The sequence below is a fragment of the Anolis sagrei genome, chromosome 2, assembly GCF_037176765.1.
Source record: "Anolis sagrei isolate rAnoSag1 chromosome 2, rAnoSag1.mat, whole genome shotgun sequence".
NCBI classification, from domain to species: Eukaryota; Metazoa; Chordata; class Lepidosauria; order Squamata; family Dactyloidae; genus Anolis; species Anolis sagrei.
In genome coordinates this window covers 32,176,800-32,199,147 of record NC_090022.1, presented here as the reverse complement: position 1 = coordinate 32,199,147, position 22,348 = coordinate 32,176,800, and the positions used below count along the sequence as shown (strand labels likewise).

Genomic DNA, 22,348 nt, shown 5'->3' with positions numbered 1-22,348 from the left:
TTGCTCTCATGAAATGCCCAAATCAATAACCGTCCTAATTTTGTAAAGCAGTTTTGAATACTGCAAGAGCAGCAAAAGCACTCAAAAAATAGGCGAGAGTTAAAAGTGGCCACAGCTAAATATAGCTGAAAGCACCTGTGTTTTACATTGTACTTTAGCAAATCAAAATATGGAAAAGTAAATATGCATAGAGCCCTAGATGACTCTTTTTGCAATCACCCATGGCCATTCAGATTACATGGAAGTCCCATCTGTGCAGGGTAACAGCACATTTTTGTATGGTACTGTCATCACCTCTGAAGAAGAGAAGCAAAAATAAATACAGGAAGTCCCCGAGTTACACACATCCAACTTACAAACGACTCACAATTGAGAATGGTGGTGAGACAACAGGAAGTGAGAGAAATCTACCCTTTGGAAGGGATACTCACTCCTGAAAGAGTTATCATGGGGAAAAGGTGTTTCCACTGAAGCTTTACCACCACTTCTTGTTTCCATAACAAGCCAAATTCCTCAAATTCAATTATCACAGGGACAGAAAGTGAGGTGAAAACTTCTGAACAGGGGCACAGACATCAAAACGAACACCACAAGAATGTCAAGAGTTACACTTAAAATGTACCTGTTCTGACTTACATACAAATTCACTTTAAGAACAAATCTACAGAACTTGTCTTATTCATAACTTGGGGGCTCCCTGTAAAAGCTATTTGGAAACAACCCTTCCACTAATTGATTGCAATTTGGGCCAGTTGACCAACTAACAGACTTCTTGAATGTTTCTTCAAGATACAGTTCTTGCACATCAGGACAGAATGTGTGGGAGAAGTGATTGTTAAAGAAACGGTTATAACAGCTGTGGTACTACAGGACCTGTTTCAGAAAAAGTGACATTTTATACACTGAAGCCTTTTGGAGCAGGGCTGAGGAGACAATGCTTGTGGAAGATCCACAGCTCAGTGATAGATTACATGTTTTTCACACAGAGCACCTCTAGTTGATTTCATGGCATATCAAATGAAAAGATCTCTAATAGAAAAACTTGGAGAGACTTCTACCAGAGATCTCAAAAAGTTGCTGTCACTTAGTACATAGGGGCCAGTGATTTGAATCAGTATGAATAGCAAACCTAAGTTCTTTGATACAAAGGTAAGCAAGGAAATGTGATAGAATTAAAGCTTTTTTAGTGGGTGGAATGAGAGGGTAAAAATCTGGTATATTGCATTGTACATTAGAGACATGCACCGAAAGATCTTTCTAAACTATGGAAATATTTACTTTCACATTGGACAGAGTCCCCCGGGAGAATTTGGATGCTTAATTTCCCTCAGTTAGTGCTGAAATCATATTATGCAATGTGGGGTTGTTCAGATTGTGTTTGTGATGGACTTGTTTCTGTGTTATTCCAATATGAACATCTTTTATATCTTTACAACACTGTCATTGTTGTTACCATCCCATGGGACATATGTTCCTCAATTGTAATTGAATGGCAACAGTAATCATCCCTTCCCATTGACTATTTTGGCTAGGGTTGCCAGTGATAATAAGACATATCAGGAGTGGGCAACCTCAGCCAGCCAAACATTGATGATTATGTTTAGCACACCCACACTGCTGAGAAGTATTTCAGCTACTTATACTGACTGACTTATTGTGTAAAATACAGAAAATAAATGATTGCGTTATTTAAAAGAAAGAGCATCTTTATATAAGTAAGCAACATCTAGAACATTCACACACATAGTAGTAGTAGTAGTAGTAGTAGTAATGCACACACATAAGAGATAATATTCTATCTAAGGTCCACTGTGTTCTTTCTATGCTTATGATGTGATAGATATACATACTCGTCATGAACAATGGTGGGGCCATCTCTTGTTAAGGCCTCTTCCTTAATTACATTGATAAGCTCAAAGGTACTGCTTATTGGAGCATCTGGGTTTGGCCATTTTGGACACTGAAAATGACGTACTTCCAAAACATAGTCATCCTGAAATGAAAGCCAATCCAGGTATTAATAATTTAAGTCTACTATTTTGCTTAGACTGCACATCTACTTTCAAACATCACATCTGTTTTGGTATTTGAAATTAAAAACCAGTTGACCAATCTTCTGATTATTATTGATGATAAACATCTTGTTCCTCTCCCAAACAAGGAAGAATCCATTTTCCATATGGAAGTGAGGTCAACTTATTTTTGTCTTAAAGCAAAGGTTCCTCAACTTATTTGGCATACTACCCCCTTTTGAGAAAAAAAAAAATACTCGACACCTCCCTGAAAATCTACCTTCTTTAAAGCGGGCAGACAGATGCAATGACAAATTTGTGTACTTTTATGCATCTGTATTTCTACCTATGTCCTACAACATAGTAAATAAAGATTTTGTAACTAAGATACCTTGAAGCTTGGAATTTAAAAATATTTATTATAATTAACTATAGTAACATTCACATTGCACACAGAGAACTAAGGTAACAATGATAATATTAAAATAAACAGAGCAAATAGCATTTTTAAAAAACACAATGATAGGAATGAACCTGGAATCCTGTTGGCATAACCTCTTGTTATCTGTGCATATGTATTTTGGTGTGATTGTGCAAAGAGTTATTTATACACACCCTGCCCCCCCCCCCAAAAAAAAACAACAACAACCCATGCAACTGATTTTCCCATGTCAGAGAACATTTCCATGGCCATTCAGAGTGGAAGAGATAGCATCAGGCAGAAGTTCTGTGGTCATGAGAAGGGAGAAGACATTATCATCCTGGATTTGTAATGAGGATACATGGCTATGCTGGAGTCTGGGTGATTGTCATACTCCCTTCGCTCAGTTATGGAACTGTAGGTGGATGTTGCCTAGGTGGTTTTTGCTCTCTCCTAGCCACTAATTGGCTGAGGCAGTGTGCTTTTCCATGAACAGATTGGTTGCCTCTGTGGCAGAAAGGGAAGAGGGATGAAGTATGCTGGCAAAGTGTTATGTTCCACTAGGGTGATGAAATGATCTCTGTTAGATTTCTCTTCAGGCAAATGAATGGCTCCAGTTCATAAAGAGGGAGGCAACGCATGAAGAAAATGCATTGTTGGCAGTGGCTGTTCCCTCATATAATTAAAAAAGAGAAGGAGATTCTTGGTACTCCTGCAGTGCTTTTCCTGCAGCCACCTAAGATTTTCTCCAGATGTTGTTCAGAACTGGCAAACAGATTCAAGTCAGCATACAGCTTACAAAAACAGGTGCCCCTCTGCAAGGTCTGTGGGGAAATCACCCCATGGATAATTAACAATTCCATTAATTCAGTTTCAGTAAATGCACCTTATGTTAAGACATAATAGCTGCATATGACAATGATTACTTAAATATGCAGACCTAGTGACTATACTCTTAACCTATAAAAGGAACTCTGCATTACCTTGAATCGGGTTGTTGAACGATGGAACTTCGAACAAAACTTTAAACAAGAGAAGCAAAATTGTCAGTAATCCAGCCCTGTGTCCTGGATTTTTTTTTTGCCAGCCATTCAGAGATCCACCTATGCAACATACACAGGAATTTTCAAGTTTTTCTGCTACACTGTATGGTCTAGGCCAACCTGTGGTCCATGGATGCTTATGAATGTGGCCCAACACAAAATTGTAGATGCATTTGAAACATTACGATTTTTTGGTAACTCAACTGCATGTTTTCGAGCGTGAATGTTGTAGATGACAACAGATTGGAAAGGAATATTCAGAGTATGTTATGTCCACAAATATCAGTATTATATCGAATTCGCATTGTAATTGCAAACTGTTTTGCCAGAAGATATGCTCAATGATTTTAAAAGACTCTCTGAATAATTAAGATTATTATAAGATAATCTTTTTTTTTGTTTTTTGCTTCTTTGTGGTGGCAAATAGAAAAAAAATGATGCATGGACCTATTTTTTTGTATGCCCATTACCATTATTATTAGTGTATTTTACATGTGGCCCAAGGCAATTCTTCTTCCAGTATGGCTCAGGGAAGCCAAAAGGTTGGACATCCCTGGTATAGTGGTTGGACTACTTGTTGCTTCAAATTTGAGGCAGTCTGCAGCACCGCCCTTGTTAACTCCATGTTTTGTCTTGGTCTTCTCAGTCACAATCTTTGCACTCTTTCCAGGCTGTTCTCTACACTTGTAATGTGCTCTCCAGTATTGGAATGATGGAAGGAACAAAATGCAGAATACAGCACGAACAGATTGCTACCATAGCTACTTGTAAGTAGATCTTCTTTCAGCTTTTTGCATATGGTGCTATTGAGATAGTAACAGAAGAAGAAAAAAACTTCCAGGAATTAAATACTCTATTCTGCCATTTGTCCAGAAAGTGGATGGAATATTAAAGTGAAGTTAGTATTTCTCCAATAAGGACTTCATAACAATATCATTGCTACACATAAGCCTTATTAGGCTCATCTGAGACAAACAGCAGCAGTTTTCACCAGTTCCTGAGACACGTCTATGAGCAGTCCTTTCAAAAAAGAGAGATTGGGCCTTTAGTGTGATTTCTGCTTGAGAAGCAGTTTAACTTTTGGATCACATCAAAACTGAAAACTTGCTGTTTTCTATGGAAATGCTAAACCGAAATTAACACAAATCTCTAGGGGAAGAGGGAGTGTAGTTGATAACAAGTCCGTCCTGGCCAAATAGAGACATTAAATCAATCTTCCTAAAAACACTCTTCTCAGTAGCACTTTGAATATCACAGATGCCAGGTTCACCTTTGGAAAATGCTTTATATACCTGAGTAGCCTCAAGGATAAAGTCATGGATGATGATCTGCTCCTCATTAGAGAGGCACAGCCTGTCTTTGCTGATAAGGGTCACAGTAAATGCTTCACAATTCATGGATTCCTCCCGACTTGGCCAGTACACAAACTCATCCTCTGCCTGAAGATAAGTGAACCAAACAGAAGACATATGGTTTTCATAATAATTCTTTTAACTTTTAACTTGGGACAATTCAAAGAATCAAAACGTGGCTTAATAACCGGGATCATAAACTGAGTTTCCACTAAATAATTCTGTCAGCAAAATAACTGCCATAGAAACACTGAGATTTCTAACAGGACAAATTTAAATGTTTACTAGGGAAATGTACATTTTAGAACATTTATACAAATATATTTCACTTGGGTATAAGACAAAAATATAGTAATGTCCGATGTTTGATGTCATATGATTTCAGGCAGGCAGGCACCCTAATGATTATTAGATAATAACTAATTTATCTTACATGTATATTCTGCTTCTACACAATAGGAGAAAGCCTTCAATAATACAATAGCAGTTTTATTTCAAAACTTCAAATCTATAACAATGATTTCCAGGCCTGGAGTGATGGAAACTATATACCTTTTCACAATGAGCTGATGAAAGAAAATTATTCAAGCAATGAAAAGTTCTAATGAACTTTAAATTTGCTAAAGACACTGCTTATATTCAGTTTTTAAAATCAAAATAGTTTTTTAAAAATGTAAAAATTTTATGAGCTGTGATCCAAAAGGATACGAATCTGGTATGTAAGAGAATTTGTTGTCTTGTGCCTTCAAGTCATTTCCAATGTACAGTGACTCTAATGAGAACCTATCATGGCAAGATTTGTTTAGAGCCTTCCCAGAAGCTGAGAGTGTGTGATTTGCCCAAGGTCACCCAGTGGGTTTCTGTGGCTGAGCAGGAATCTGAACCCTGTTGTCCAGAATTGTAGTGTGACGCCTTAAGCTATTACATCACGCCCCCTCATGTAACATTATACCTGAAAGGAGCAGTGTAACTTTGCTGAGTTACTCAACTCCCGATATCCTACTTCTTCACACAGGGCACACATAAACTGAAATCACTACCTTAGAAACAGTAATGGCCAGCAACTAATCTGGGAATTGGACAAATTCATAGGAGATCAGTCGCTGCCGGTCAAAGGTTTATATGCTTTCTCCTTATTACCAGGGGCAATTTGTTCCGTTATGCTAGTTTTCAAGGGACTGTTCTCAGCAGAAGAAATAAACAAATACACATTTGTTTGTTTAATACAATAAGGGCAGGGAGATTTTTGGCTCTTATGATTTTTGACTAGTATTCTAGTCAAAAATCTAGTTAGTGAAGGTGTATTGTTTCCCCTTTGCCTCGAAAAAACCCCCCTCAGTGGTTTGATCAAAGCAGTGTACACAAAACAGTGTATATTTCAGTATTGATGCTGGTGGAAGATTTAGCAGTTTTGTATCCTCCCCCCCTCCACCTTAGATACAACTTAGAATTTCCTTGGTCATTTGTAACTTATGGAGTTGTTAACTGAGACATCAAGTATATTTTCCCTTTGAAGCACAGCCAGTAAATGTTGCTAAGCGGGCCCGGTTCTTGCTCCCTGCTGTGTTACATCATTAATATACAGCGTGCAGAATTAAACAACTTACTAAGCTCTGGTTATCTGGAAGCATGACAATGATCTGTGCATTGTGATCCCAGATCATTCGCCAGAAATCTTTAGTTGTGTGTGGCAGGGGATGCTGTGTGATGATGAACTCGTTGCTCCGGTAGTAGCCCTTTGAAAGCAGAGATCATTTTGTATTCAGTGGATAGAGTATTTGGGGAACATTAAACTTCATGGATGAGAACAGACAAAACTAGTTGTTAGATTGCTGGATGCTTAAAGCTCCCTGCTGGGTTAATTTACCCTAACAAAAATAATGGATAACATGTCAAAGAAAAATATGCTCAACAAACATATACCGTTTAACTCCATACTTTGCACCAGGAATGGCAACCTACTGAGCAGAGAGGACCATAGTGGAAACAGATATGATGAGTGGCAGCTAACATTTGTTTACGCTAATTAAAAATAACGAGCTCCGGGGCATTCCTATTGGATGCACTGCATTCTTTCTGTGATGCCACATAGTCCATTGCTAGTACAATAAGTATCACTTAGAATGTTTATGAAAATTTCTCCAGTCAGATGAGATGGTGAATAATGTACCATGTGCAACAATGAAAAACTGTATCACCAGTTAACAGGGTATCATGGATCACAGAGAAAATATAGTTGGAAGGGACTTCAAGGGCCATTTATTCCAACACCTGCCATTGTAGGAATGCAAATGTGAAGCATCCTTGACAGATGGCCATCAAGCTTACATTTAAATAATTCCAATAGAGGAGAGTTCACTCACCTCTGAGGGAGTCTATGTTGAACAATTCTTACTATTAGGAAGGTCTTCCTAATATTGAATTAGCACTTCATTTCTTGTAATTTAAATCTATTGGTTAGACATGTAGGACATGGCTCATTCCCAGAGCTTTAAATAATCAAGTTGGAAAAAGACCCAACATGCAGCCTCCTGGCAGTGCAGGAATTTATCATTAAGCACACTTGAGAAGTGACCATCTAACCCAGGGGTGGGCAAGATGTTACCTAAAATGTCCAGTGATGGTGTGGGGTGCATTTTCACTATGCATCCCCTAGAGCAGGCATGGGCAAACTTCGACCGTCTAGTTGTTTTGGACTTTAACTCCCAGAAATCCCAGTCAGCTTTAGCACAGCTGGTTAATCACCAGCAGCAATAGGTGAGCACCCGACCTTTAGCCCAGCTCACTGTCCACCTAAGCAGTTCAAAAACAGTTGTGAGTTGTGAATAGAAAAATTTGGCACCACTTAAGTGGGGAGGTATTTTACCGCACCATAAAAAAAGGAAGTACCAGAAAATGCTGTTGATCAAAGAAAGGAGAAAGTCTGTGGTCAAGAGCTCTTTGTCATAGAGGATGGAGCGACAGTACCCTCCTGTGGCCGGAATCAAGCACAACCACCAGTTGGGAAAAATGCCGGCATATGCCTCTATCTGTCCTGTCTGTTTAACGGCATTGAATGTTTGCTGTGTATGTGCTCTGTGATCTGCCCTGAGTCCCTTTCAGGGTGCGAAGGGCAGAATATAAATGCTGTAAATAAGCTTACTGGCTGTTAGGAATTGTGAAAGTTAAAGTCCAAAACACCTGGAGGGCCAAAGTTTGCCCATGTCTGCCCTAGAGACATCTAAGGGCTGTTTTTTTTAAAAAGCAATTTTATTCTATTTTTGCAGGAGCAGAAGCAGTCCTCGCAAGGTCTGTTAGGAGGCTAGTACTGCCCCCTAACTTTCCAGAGTTACTCATTAATGAGCTAACCTTCTTACAGCTCTATTTCCTATTTAGCAAGGCCATTGCTAATTGGGAGATACTGGGAGTTGCAGTCAAAAAAGACATTACCAAGTTCAGAATATTACTCCTGTGCATACAGCTCATAGAGCTATGATTAAATGAGGCTGCATCCTTTGGTACAAATTCTATAGCATACTGGGCATTGCCTCATTAGGGATATATATGGAGGACCTTTCATTCCAAACAGCCACTGGCTCACTGCAGCAAACATCTCCCTGACCAAGTGCTGACAAGAGAGAGGTTTCACTGAGCTCAAGGGAAAATAGCTCCTCTGAGCTCTTATGAAAATTGAAATTATCTTCTAAACCAAATTTATGATAGTTAATATTGCCCTACATGGTGCTCTTTTTTGAAGTGGCATCACTGTATTTGAACACAAGGCAAAATTCCTGTAATCATCTCTAGATACTGAAACCATTATTTTCCACTGATTTACTCACAATGAACTGTTGATTTTCTTACCATGATATAAGAGGCATTAATGTAATCAGTCCCCTTCATTCCAGGTAATGGTGCTAGTCCCACTCTTGCTCGCTCGGCTACAGCACAGGGGAAAAAAGGCATCGGAAATCATAACCACAACACTAACACCATAACAGAATACTCAAGTTTACCCTGGGTCAGCTCAAAGAGAATAACATGTTTGTTTTTTTTAAAAAAATGTGTACATGTAACATCAGTTTGAAGCCCCTCAATCTTTTGAGCTCAAAGAAGATAACATGATTTTTTTAGTGTGTAAGCATAACATCAGTTTGAAGCCCATTTACAGTTCAAGAGCCTCAATTTATATTTGTTCCAGGTTTGATCCAGATCCATCAAGACATGGAGGATCTGGACCAAACTAGGCACAGATAGTACACACACACACTCACACCTTTATTTATATATGTATATAGATTGCTAGGATAAGACAATTTCTAGAAAGTATTTCCTGAAAGGAGAAGCTATATTGGTTTGATGAAGGTTATTGAAACATTAATTTAAAAATTACTTCATCGGTATGTAAAGTTCTTACTGGAATGTCCACACACTCTAAAATTCTGATATGCCTTTACGTATAGGAATATTTTAACTGGTATCTAAAGTTGATCCTACAACCCAGAGTTATATTTAAAGAGAGCATCAACCCAACAACACAGAACAGTCCAATTCACCACATAGATAGCGCCATGCAAATCTGAGCAGAAAGAATGTAGGCAGGGTAACAATCAAACTTGGAAGATGTTATCTTACATGGCACTACTGATGAGTTCCTATTCTTTTCTTTGTTGCAGTCCTTCTGGGCGCTGAAGCACTCCACATATTTTGCATTGCACTGCATAACCAGCTAAGATATTTAAACAAAGCAGAAGCAAGTTTCATTAATTATTTTGTTATTCTTTAAAACACACACACAAACCATATATATGCAGAAACAGGCATTTTACTGGGTTGGCAGGGGGGATCTTGCCTTCCTGAAAAAACAAACTGTATTGCTAGATTTGACAGAATCATTCGAAATGGCAAGGGGGTCTGAATCCTCTATGTAGAGAAAAGTGTATATACAAATCTTTTCAGCCCTTAAGGAAGTATCATTCTTATCTATAGGACACAAAGGAATTTAAATGCCTTTCCAATTGAGGAGGCAGCATGGTGTGGTAGCTTGAATGTTGGATTATGATTCTTGAGACCAGGGTTCAAATGTTCACTTTGTCATGAAACTGCTGGGCAAATCATGCTCTCCCAGCTTCAGAGGGAGGCAATATGGAGTTCCTGGTGGCGCAGTGGGTTAAGCCCTTGTGCTGACAGGACTGCTGACCAAAAGGTCAGTGGTTCGAGTCCGGGGAGCAGGGTGAGCTCCCATCTGTCAACTCTAGCTTCTCTCTGTGGGGACATGAGAGAAGCCTCCTCACAGGATGGTAAAACATCCGGGTGTCTCCTGGGCAACATCTTTGCAATCGGCCAATTCTCTCACACTAGAAGTGACTTGCAATTTCTCAAATAGCTCCTGACACGAAAAAAAAGAGAGTTAAACATCTTCTGAACAAATTCTACCCCTCTCATAAAACTCAAACTCTTGTTCCATAGGAAGAAAGTAGTCTTAATATCCAAACCAACTAAAAACACTCTAGGTTCATCATCAGGATAAAGTGAAAACACGGTTACACTTCTCACTGATTTAATTTGTTTGTGTTTTCCAAAAATCTGGATCGCTTTGTTCCACATGGAAAAAGCAGCAAAGTTGTAGGATAAGAAAGGATCTTGCCTTGAACTGTTTCTCTAGTCGAGTCTTGCCCCCAATTCCAGGTATGAGGATGCTATTAACATAGCTGTGTAGCTGGTTGGCAGAAACTTCCGTCTCTTTCCCAAGAATGGCTTCCAACAAGGCATCGTGAATAAAAACATACTGTTCCTGGAATGACCGGAATAAACAAGATGTGAGCAAAACCCAAGGTCACTGAATGAGGCACAGCTTTAGGAAAACATCATTAGATAAAGTACCTTTTAAGACAACTTTTCAGTCCCTTCCTGCTGCTTTGTTTAACATACAGCTTTCTACCTGTTTTTCTTTTACTTCTTTCACTTTTATTAATGGCCAGAATTCTGTTTTCATTCCTTACTACGTTTCAATCCTTCCCACTGTCATCATTTCTCCTTTTCTTTTACTAAATGTATTTTCAGTTTTTTAAAAGGTTACAATTTCCAGCAAATTAAAAAAAAATTCTCGATCTTCATGAAAACATAATGTTACGAAGTAGGCATTACTCTTCATTTAATAATTCCTCCTTGTATTTTTTCATGACATAACAGTGATATTTTAGGGGGTTCAACTTGTTTTTAAAAATTCTTTGACACATTTCAGTTCTGTGTAAATAAATGCGCTTTCTCACTGAATCTACAAAAACATAAAAGAAATGTAGTATACGGCTGATAGGTTGAGGACATCCACAACCTGATCAGAGTTATGGACTCCTCTCTCCAGAAAATGGACTTATAATACAATTTTCAAATGAGAAAATGAAAGGCAGGCCATTTTGGCATCTATTGCACAGACACTCTGCAACCTATCCACACATTTCTTTTGAGTCCAGTCTCCACTGATTAATAACCCCAGTCTGAGTGGAAAATGCACTAGGCAAATTATTCTACATGTAGCAAATTGTAACAAGTGAACAACTATTTACAGCAATGACAATAAATATGTTGGGTTGTTGTGAGTTTTCTGTGCTGTATGGCCATGTTCCAGAAGCATTCTCTCCAGATGTATTGCTTGCATCTATGTCAGGCATTCTCAGAAGTTGTGAGGTAGATGCAGGCAAAACGTCAGAAAAGAATGCTTCTGGAACATGGCTATACAGCCCGGAAAACTCTCAACAACCTAGTGATTCTGGCTGTGAAAGCCTTCGACAATAAATATGTTTCTGTATTTTTACCTCTGTCTGGACGAGGTAGTTGCGCTGTGTCCTGATGTGTTTCAAAAAACCCAGGACATTCACTGTGCTTTTGTCTTTTATCTGTTGCAGCATACTGTCTATAACAATGTAGGTACCAGTTCTGCCAACGCCAGCACTGACACACAGAAAAGATAAAAAAGAAAGGCCAGATAAATACTTACACAACATTGCAATGCCATGATTGAATGTAAATTCAGACCCAAGTCTTGTCCTTTCTTTTCTTTCCTTTTCTTTAAGAAACAGCAACACTGATGGAATGGGATTCCACCATCAAGAAGCCTCTCTGGAAATGCTACACTGAGAGTTGGATATCCTACATAATAATATAAGCTATAATATATAAGCAGCTTCAACCGGGTATATGTGGTATACACACACACACACACACACACACACACACACACACACACACACACACAGAGTATATATGTGTATCTGTTGATCCACTCTTCACCCTCAGTGTGCCACACTATTCTGGATGAGTCTTTGACCCTCTGCATAGCATTTCCAGAGGAAAATTTGTTGATGGAGGAAGAAAATTTGCTTCCTGCAAGACCTTTTTCGATTTTCTGTACCCTGTGATGGGAAGCTTTCAGTTTTATCTTGACTCCTGGAATGTTAAGCAGGCTGACTGAAAGATTTGCATTTGAGGAATGGCTTTTAGTTAAATGGGAAACAAAATTCTAGACTTATGGCTACATGCCAAAGTTTTGAAGTATTTGCATTGTACTCAAAATATATGGTGCGGTTCTTGTGTATTGTATGGAGTTTTTCTTTTTGATATATCAAATGTATCAATGATCTGTTCTAATGAAGCATTCATATTCAAGGAGAGAAACAGCCTCTCCAAGGTTAATGCTAAAAGGTAGATTAGCATGGGCTCCATTGGTGGTGTTCATTTTTTGGTTTGCAATAAACATGACTATACAAGAATGCTAACGTCTAGGAATTCAGGAATTATGTGTAGGACAAGCTACCTCAAAAAATCCTTTTAACCAGGATAGAAGTACTCCAATGTATGAAGATATTCATTTATAGTAATTGATTTTGCCTGAACACAGAAGTATTTATTTGTGTTGAAAGATCTCCCCAGCAAGAGTATATGCAGACCAGATTACAAAAATAGAAACAATACAGCATGTCAAAAGTACAAAAGCTGAGAAATTAAAATATGTCCACTTGGTGAATTCTTTTACTGATTCTGCTGCTGGAAAACAGATTTATGCAAACTACTGGGGCTCTTGTGTTACTGAGAAAAGGGGTGCCAACTGCTTCAGTCACACATGTTTATGACAGTGAAACATTAGAACGTGAAATTCTGTAGTTACAATTCTTTGGACTTGGAGGGAGAAGAGTTATGAAGATATGACACCAACTGCAGTCAAGGTTTAAGTGAGTGAAAAGGGGGAGGCAACAGTTGCTATGATGGGGAATTATTCAGAGGGGGAGGAAAACTGAACATACAATGACAGTGACAACATGGAAGTATTCAGGGTGCATTGCTCACCATAACTCTACTGTTCTATGAAAATTCAGTCATTTTGCAGTGCATTACAGAATCTCCAGTTATTGATACATAGTGACTGGCCTTTCTTTCAGATGTTTTGTAGGAAAATTTCATCCAACAATAAGATGGACTTTACTTTGTGATATAGTGGCTTGAGAGACTTGAGATGAAACCTGGGTTTAGCCATGGATTTTACTGAACACTCTTGGAAAGTTGCAATCTATCAGACTCAGTTTTCTGTCATATGTCTCCCTCCCCCAGTTACCAGAAGGTATGAAATAAATTGTGAAACACTTAGTTCACTTCTAAAATAATAACTACACTACTCTAAGATATGGCATGTGTGCGTTATTAATCCTATGTTGCCCACAAAATGGGACTGCCCTCATGCAAGTATACCTGCAGTGAACGACCACAGGGCCCATATCAGCAGTTCTGGCTGCGGAAGATCTTCTCACAAATGTCAGCACTGGCAGTGCATACTCAGGCACACCCATATCAGGCCACTGTGTGTAGTGGTACTGAATGACTGTCCTTTCATTCTGACGTCCTTTAGGGTTCCCCTTTCAGAATACATGGCAAAGATTTAAGAAGAGAGAAGAAAAACATTAGTTGGGCACTGGATCATGTCATACTTGTGTGCAAGTGACAAGCTTTACCCAATACCTAGCATCCTTCTCACTTCAAAGACATAAATGTGTTAGTCTGGAATATCAATAAGCAAAGGAATCTTTTAGCACCTTCAAGACTAAATGAGAGAAGAAAGTTGGTAGCAAAAGCTTATTGAAAAGTTTTTTTTATGCAACATTTATTTAGCTCCCAACAAAACTCACTTAAAAACACACAGTTCTAATCCTTGACACTTTGTTTGACCTGTTTGTCTGAATTGTATTCTGATTGATGGCAATTCACTATGATCAAGTTTCAGAGCTCATGTTATAGAGGAAATGTGCAAAAGTTAGAGACTGTTAAATAGAGCTGGACAGTCAATACATCACTTTATTTATACCCCCCCCCCTTTTCCTCAATATTAGTATTCTAGTTTCTTCATTTGCTTGAATAGGAGGATTCCTCACTCTGAGCATTTCGCCCTATTTGTTAAAGTTCCTTGTTTTCAGAACTTTGTAAAGTTTTACGAAGGTTCATATTTCAAGTACTTAATATGCCCGTGTTATTTACTAAGTAAGTCCAAACTTGATATTTCATTAACTAATTACTTAATTTACACATCCTAGATATGCTTTTTAAACACAACTCACACTGTAATGATATTCCTTACCTTTTTCATTTTTGTATTCCTGACTGTGAAACGTCGGACTGTATAGCAAGCATGTACTTTTGTGCTCTTCAGTGTGACAATGATGTTGCCATATTCTTCACTGTTTTCTGTTGGCCAGTATTGGTCACATTTTCTCTAAAGAAAGAAGAGGTAGTATGGAATTAGAATTGGATTCTGATGAAGGCAACAGATAGATTAATAAGCATTAGACATCTGGGTGGTTCTTTCAGATAAGTAAATGAACTTTAGCCCTTCTTCTTCTCTACATTCTTGTAACTCAATTTCTCTCCTTTATTGAGGAAGCTACCATGTATATATGGGCTTTCCTTTAATGACAGTCTTCTCCAAAATGCTATGGAAGGGATATGTAGCTAGTGAATCCACTTCCCTTCTTGCATGAAGAACCCAAGAAAATGCCTAAATAGGACTTGTGACTACTACTGAAGTGAGAAGGAATGAATGGTTCTGACAGTAACAAGAGTGCAATTTCCTATTATTTTGCGGTGTATGTAATCGTTTACATTATAGTTAAAAGAAATAAAGTCTATGCCTTCACAGATCTGAAAAAATGTATTCATGGTGAAATGTGAAAAAATGACTGAAAAACTTTATTGCTCTTACTCTTCCTTTTTCCACAAGGTTTGTAATCATGACGATAATTCCAGTGTTTTGCTCCCAAATCATTCTCCAGAAATCTTCAAATGTTGACTTCAAAGGTCCCTGGGTGGCAATGTAGGCTTTTGCTTTGTTGTAACCCTTCAAAGAAAACCACAATGCAAAGCAAGATGAAAGTATCTGTATGGCAGTTATATTAATAATGTATACACATTGCTGAGATAGATGCCCTTCGTGCTGAATGTTTGAGGAGTTTGAAGAGTTAGTAAACAAACAAAAAATTCTCTCTACAAGCACTAATATAATAGCTTCTGTTCCTTCCACAGGACAGCTATTTCTCAAAGGAGACAAGAAAGCAGAAATACAAAACCAGAACCTACGTCGACATAATTGGCATTAATGTAGTCACTGTGCTTCGAGTCTTTTCCTGGTAAAGGTCTTAGCTTCACTCTACTGTGATCATCTGCAGGAAATATAAAATAAGAAAAATACAAGGTACATATTAGAAAGTCACATTTCTGGAATTTTCTTTCTATGAAATTAATAAACCTTTCCTTTGATCTACTCCAGAACAAGAAAGAGTCCAGAGAATCTGCACCAATCACATCACTTCCTGGCCAGGAAATAGTGACTGTGAGACTCAGCAAGTGATCAAGAAATATTGATTTTTTTTTGAAAGACATTAAAATGTGACAGACCCATTAGCAAATGTGGGAGGCCACAGAATCCCAAGGATCACAAAATTAGCACTTGCAGTGAAATCCAGTGAATGATGGCAGAAGGCATTTGTTAATGTCATGGGGAAAATACAATTTCTTCTCATACACTGGCTCTTCAAATATCAAATCTCTGGGGGATCCAGTTTGGGGAGCTGGGGAGGGTTCCAGTATACAAGACCTTTGAGGCAAAATTGCATCACTCCCATTGATTTATGACAGTCGTCTCTTAAAATCATTTCTTCAGAGATAGCATGCTAGGGTAAAACAGGAATTTAATCTTAAATATTTGAATACAAAATCTTTAGGCAGGTGTGCTTTCTAATAAATCCACAAGCATCAAATTCCAGACTATCAACATCATCTGCCCCAGAAAGCAAGCCTGAGAGGGTCATTCTGTCCCTTTGATGAAAACTAATTTATGTTGTTTGAGGTACCCCCACACTGGGAACACCAGCCTTAATGCAAGAGGCATACTTTTTTTGCTGATGTTGTTAACAGGTTTATTCAAGGCCTTTATTACTACTCACATGCTAAAATGTTGATATATCTGTTTTTGTGCTTGTTGTCGGGGTGATTGGAATGTTCAGCGGTGATGTTCATGTCGGATGTACAACGCTGCACTTCCTTTTAAGAAAACAATTAAATTGGAAAAGGCAGATGAGCGCAAAACATTTTGTTTGTCTCATTTTGCAAACAGCTCATTCAGAACACATAGAAATGCTGGGGTGTAATTGATTTTTCTTCTCCCATGAGTATTCTTCCAGCAGAGTGCAGTTTAAACATCTTGTTGCTCTATTAAGGATGCTGCCTGGTTCCTCAGTATCTGATCAAATTCTTGGTGATTAAAATTCAATCTGGTGCAAAATCCCTCACGAAGCATTTAGAATTGTCCATCTTTCTCTGAACAGCAACGTGGAAGGACTATAGTGTGGTCAGAGGCATTTTGCTAATCTTTGCCTATGGCCCTTTTGCAATTTTGACACATTCACAAGCTATTAAAAAACTATTCAAACCAGCAATTTGTCAGTTTTTTAAAAAAACTGGGCCAGTTTTGTGCTTCAGGGCAAAAGGCACTTGAGAAAAAAATATATAGTGGTCCTGAGGAAATGTCAAGTGGACAGGTAGAGGATATAATACAGTTAATATAGTTTTTCTTTAAAAAAAAAAGCTCAAAGTACAAAGAATTTAAAACAAACTGAATTCCTAGCTTACGAAAAGAGTCCCAGTGTCAACAAGGGACAAAATATATAGTTCAGAGTAAAGTCATATATAAAAAGTATCTCATTGAGATTCCTTGAACTACCCTTCTGAAATGAGAAAAAGTAATCAAACGAAAGACTGTTATGGTATATATTTTCTACTATAGTAAATACAATACCACAAAGTTTGTAGTATGTTCCAATTCAGCACATCAACCTCATGAAATAAGATGTTCAAGAGTCTTTTTAAAGAAATACTTTTATCCTCTTTTTCAAGAAAACAGTGATTCCCTCAATATTGGATGTCATCTCAGTGCAAATTGGTCATTTGCAAGTGTTCCCTGTTTAATGTCACTTTCTCATCAATATTCTAAAATCAAATATTGTTAAGTGAACTAACACAAAAAGTGTACCTTCCTGCATTCCAGTTACTGTTGGTCCTCCATATCCATGGATTCAACCATCAAGAATCCAATTACCCACAGCTTTAAATAAAATCTCAAAAGCAAACTTTGTTTGGCCATTTTATGCAAAGGACACCATTTTACTATGCCACTGTATATAATGGCACTTGATCCCCCACAGATTTTGGTATCAATGTAAAGGGATGGGGTCCTGAATACAAACCCCAGTGGATACCAAGGGCTCACTGTATTTAGAAACTTTAAACTCTGCCATTTATTTAAAATATTTTCAATAAAGTATTAAAATAATTGAACAATAGCTCTATCTTATACTTAGTTCTTGCTTGTATGTCTTGCTGTCCAGTTACACTTCATCAGCTAGGCTCCCATTTCTGCAGGGTACCCACTGTTCCTAGTCCACCTCAGAGTTACACTGATATCAAATTGCTTGACACTTTGGGCATCACAAGCTAAGACAGAATCTTCTTAATAAGGCAAGTCATTAGTACAGCACAGCTGCTGCAAATAAAAGATCAGGAGTTAAGAGGTAGAGGGAGTTATCAAAGGAAACATTAGGGGGGAAAACAGCAGCTGTAACCAGGAGTTCAGGATTATGCAGAAATGTCATTAAGGACCTGCACAGCTATTTGCAGGGTCCCCTGCTAGATTCCCTTTTCAAAACATTTATATATGTATTGAAAATGCAAAGTATCACAAATCCTAGTAAATAAGGGCATTTATTTCCCCAAAGCAGTGACAGTTCTTTTCCAGGGGAAGCAAGCTATTTGGAAAAACAAACAGCGAAGACAAGGGAGTAGGAGTGCTAACCCTTTTGCTCAATTGGTTGAAATAACTTCAAGTCTATTGTGAGTTTTTCACAGTTGTTATTTAGATTAAAGTTAGCTGCCATTCAGTTCCATGGATATACAGAAATACCTTGACATATGAGTTTAATTCATTCTGTGACCAAGCTCGTAACTCAGTTTGCTCATGTCAAATCAAACCAGCCCATTCAAATGAATTGAAATGGTATGAATCCATTCCAGCCCCCCAAAAATCACACTAATTTTTAATGGAGTAGATCCAAAAGTGTGCAGTGTAGGTTGCACAGTGGCGCTGAGCTGCTACTCTTGCTGCGTGTGTGTCTTCCTTCCTCTTTCCTCCCCCCTTGTCTTCCTTCTCTTGTGCATGTGGGGGACTTCTGTGTGTGAGGGGAGGGGGCACACACGTGCTTGGGTTTGGGGGGGGGGCTGCATTTGCACACGCTAGCTGCTTCCCTCTTGTGTCCAAAATGGCGGTGGAGGCACAGCGATCACTGTTTGACATCCAGTGGATAAAAAGAAGCAAAAATCCTCCAGCACAAAAACAAAAGTTCCAATTTTTGTGGACATTGAGCACACTGAGAAAGTAAGTTTGTGCAAAAGATTTCTTTTCAGTTTAACAAAGAAACCTCAGAGATAAATAGTGAAAGAAACTCAAAGCCCTTGCTTTCTCCTCCTGAAGCTTCTCTTTTACACATAAACATTCAGCTCACTATCTGGTGGAACATTCCAGACTAACTAATCTATTTCAGAATAAGGCATCATAAGCTACAGCCCACTTCTTTGCATACATGAAACAGATATATCTCATTTCTAGTATAAGCCAAACAAGTGATATAGGTTTCCAGTTCCTTGATGCCTACTCTTCCACTTCTAAAACCTCAGCTGCTTCCCCATTGATTAAATTTTTTAGAAATTACAGTCTCTTGGGGGTCAATTATGTTGGCCAGTGTGTTAGCCTGTCATGCTCTGCAGAGGACCTGCCAGAGTGACTTCACTAGGGATGAGTTGAAATGGCTGCCATCAATTTACCACTCAAACCAAATGTGATAATTTTGAATAAGTCATTTCTATTTTATTTCACACTTGGGATTTGACCTCCGAAATCGTGTTAAAGGGTTTGTGGTTGTTACTGTGTGTCTTCCAGTTATTTCTGACTTACAATGATTCTGAAGTAAAGCTATCACAGAGTTTTCTTGGCCAAATTTATTCAATAGGGGGCTTTGGTTTTGCCTTCCTCTGAAGCTGTGACTTGCCCAAGATCACCATAGAATCATAGAATCAAAGAGTTGGAAGAGACCTCATGGGCCATCCAGTCCAACCTCCTGCCAAGAAGCAGGAATATTGCATTCAAATCACCCCTGACAGATGGCCATCCAGCCTCTGTTTAAAAGCTTCCAAAGAAGGAGCCTCCACCACACTCCGGGGCAGAGAGTTCCACTGCTGAACGGCTCTCACAGTCAGGAAGTTCTTCCTCATGTTCAGATGGAATCTCCTCTCTTGTAGTTTGAAGCCATTGTTCCGCATCCTAGTCTCCAGGGAAGCAGAAAACAAGCTTGCTCCCTCCTCCCTGTGGCTTCCTCTCACATATTTATACATGGCTATCATATCTCCTCTCAGCCTTCTCTTCTTCAGGCTAAACATGCCCAGCTCCTTAAGCCCTCCTCAGGGGCTTGTTCTCCAGACCTTTTATCATTTTAGTCGCTCTCTTCTGGACACATTCCAGCTTGTCAATATCTCTCTTGAATTGTGGTGCCCAGAACTGGACACAATATTCCCGATGTGGTCTAACCAAAACAGAATAGAAGGGTAGCATTACTTTCCTAGATCTAGACACTATGCTCCTATTGATGCAGGCCAAATTCCCGTTGGCTTTTTTTGCCGCCACATCACATTGTTGGCTCATGTTTAACTTGTTGTCCACGAGGACTCCAAGATCTTTTTCACACGTACTGCTCTCGAGCCAGGCGTCCCCCATTCTGTATCTTTGCATTTCGTTTTTCCTGCCAAAGTGGAGTATCTTGCATTTGTCCCTGTTGAACTTCATTTTGTTAGTTTTGGCCCATCTCTCTAATCTGTCAAGATCGTTTTGAATCCTGCTCCTGTCTTCTGGAGTATTGGCTATCCCTCCCAATTTGGTGTCGTCTGCAAACTTGATGATCCTCAGTTGTTGGGATCTTCAGTTGTTGTCCAATACTTAAACCACTATATCACACTCCCATTGCACCTACCTTTCCTTTAATTTCTTCTTCTTTTTGAACTGATTGGGTGTGCTGAAGGACTCAGTGGTATGGTAGCAGAAGCAGAGAAGTTCTGGCCACCACCATTCTTTATTCTCTGCTGCATTCTAGAGTTTCTTTTCATGTTTTTTCTCACTTTGCTTTTCTCCACATTTATATTTGTAATCCATCTGTACTCCAAAATGTTGAACTAATGTCAAAATGCATGTAGACTTGTTCCAATTTAGAGACCAAATAAAAACAGATGATACATATTCCAGTATATTACTGTATGTCTTCAAGGCATTTCCAGCTTATGGTGACCCAAAAATGAATCTATTGCAAGGTTTTCTTGGCCATATTTCTTCATAGGAGTTTTGCCTGGTCTTCCCCTGAGGCTGAGAGTATGTGACTTATTCAAGATCAAGGTCAGTGGGTTTCCATAGCCAAGGCAGGATTCAAGCCCTATTCTCCAGAGTTGTTGTTCAATGGTCAAGCCACTATCCCAAACTAGATCTCCAATGTAATAGCTTTCCCTTTGTCTTCCATTGTGATATATCTGAATAACCAATATGTAGCCACATCTTGATTTTTTTCTCTCAAGGCTCTATTCGCTGTCCTTTATCTCATCAGACTCTTTGGATGATTCATTGCTGGCAAAAAATAAATTGGGTCTTTTAGAAGAATCAAGAAGTGGTAAGTCATCTTTTGACACTGAAAAAAATACATTTAAAAAAAAACAAAAAAAAAAACAAAAGGCTACTTCTAGGTTTTTTTTTTTAGCTACTTGTTAGTGATTCTTGTGGCCCACAGTTGCCCACCTCTCATTCAGTAGATCTATTGTAAATGCTTGTTGAGGAAATAAGGTATAAACTAGGGTCTTACTAGTTCTCTGAACTAGGCTTTGCCATCTGGGCTAAGTATTTCTGTTTTCGGGGTATACGCTTAACATTGTGATAAAAGCTGTTTTTTGTAGACCTGGGCATGTGGAGATTTACTAACAGACATTATAATTGGGTCTGTTATGATACCAACATTTATCTTATGATCTATTACTTAGCCCTGAGATTTGGTGCCTCCTCCTCTTCTCACCCCAGAGGCTCCTTTTTCAATCCTTTTTGCAACCTTCTTATATTTCACTTTGGGTTTTTCTCAAAATATCAAAAAAATTAATTAGTCCAATTAAACTTTTGAATGAAACTGAAAAGGTCCTAATTCATAGATATAGGAGACTGAGCAACTGCTTGACATGTGCGCACAGAGTCTGGTAGAGGGACAGATTTATGGGGGCTACACATGAAGGCTGGAGCAATGTTTCTACAAAAACTAAAGAGGGCTTTAAATAATCCTATTGGCAGTTTGCCAATGATAGTTTAAACATCAGACCAAACATAATCTATAAACACAAGTTTGTGAATTTTAGAGAAGTAGAGAGGAAGAGGAGGGAAAACCGATATATGAGAAAGCACTAAGCTTCAAATATCTATAAACCAATGCAGAGTTGTTGTTTTTTTTTGGGGGGGGGGGAACCAAGATGAGCTTGTTTTCAAGTGTAGGAAAGTAGAATTCACATTATTCTGTGCTGGTCAGGCCTTGTCTATATGCAGTTTGGGCACCTCGTACTGAAGACGATATAGTCAAGCTGGAGCAGGTATAGAGAAGGGCAGTGAGGATGATAAGAGTTGCAGAAAACAAAATGGAAGGTTGAAAGAGCTGGCAAACTTCAGCTTGGTAATAGGAAGACTGTGTTGACATGACTGCATTCTTCAAATATCTCAAAGGCTGTCACAGAGTGGTGTGGCAAGGTCTGTTCTCTGCTGCCTCAGAGGGTAACACCAGGTCTGATGGTTTTAAGTTACAGGAGAGCAGAGTTTGAACATCAGAAGGACCTTCATGACTATAAGAGAAGTTTGGCAAGGAACCAATTGTCTAAAGAGGTGGT

General features: G+C 38.7%; 1 protein-coding gene across 4 annotated transcripts in view; it reads right to left on the bottom strand.

Annotated features, from left to right (window-relative positions):
• PTPRG (protein tyrosine phosphatase receptor type G) overlaps positions 1–22,348 on the bottom strand; it is a 713,496-nt gene that overhangs the window by 4,423 nt on the left and 686,725 nt on the right. For all 4 annotated transcript variants that reach the window (XM_060766453.2, XM_060766454.2, XM_060766455.2 and 1 more), the window contains 12 exons: positions 16,291–16,387; positions 15,425–15,507; positions 15,051–15,185; positions 14,430–14,564; positions 13,550–13,713; positions 11,623–11,758; positions 10,455–10,601; positions 9,443–9,536; positions 8,672–8,748; positions 6,436–6,564; positions 4,769–4,915; positions 1,851–1,993 (listed from right to left, as the gene is read on the bottom strand). In XM_060766453.2, coding sequence (XP_060622436.2) covers positions 1,851–1,993; positions 4,769–4,915; positions 6,436–6,564; positions 8,672–8,748; positions 9,443–9,536; positions 10,455–10,601; positions 11,623–11,758; positions 13,550–13,713; positions 14,430–14,564; positions 15,051–15,185; positions 15,425–15,507; positions 16,291–16,387 — 1,487 coding nt within the window. The remainder of the gene's footprint in view (positions 1–1,850; positions 1,994–4,768; positions 4,916–6,435; positions 6,565–8,671; positions 8,749–9,442; positions 9,537–10,454; positions 10,602–11,622; positions 11,759–13,549; positions 13,714–14,429; positions 14,565–15,050; positions 15,186–15,424; positions 15,508–16,290; positions 16,388–22,348) is intronic.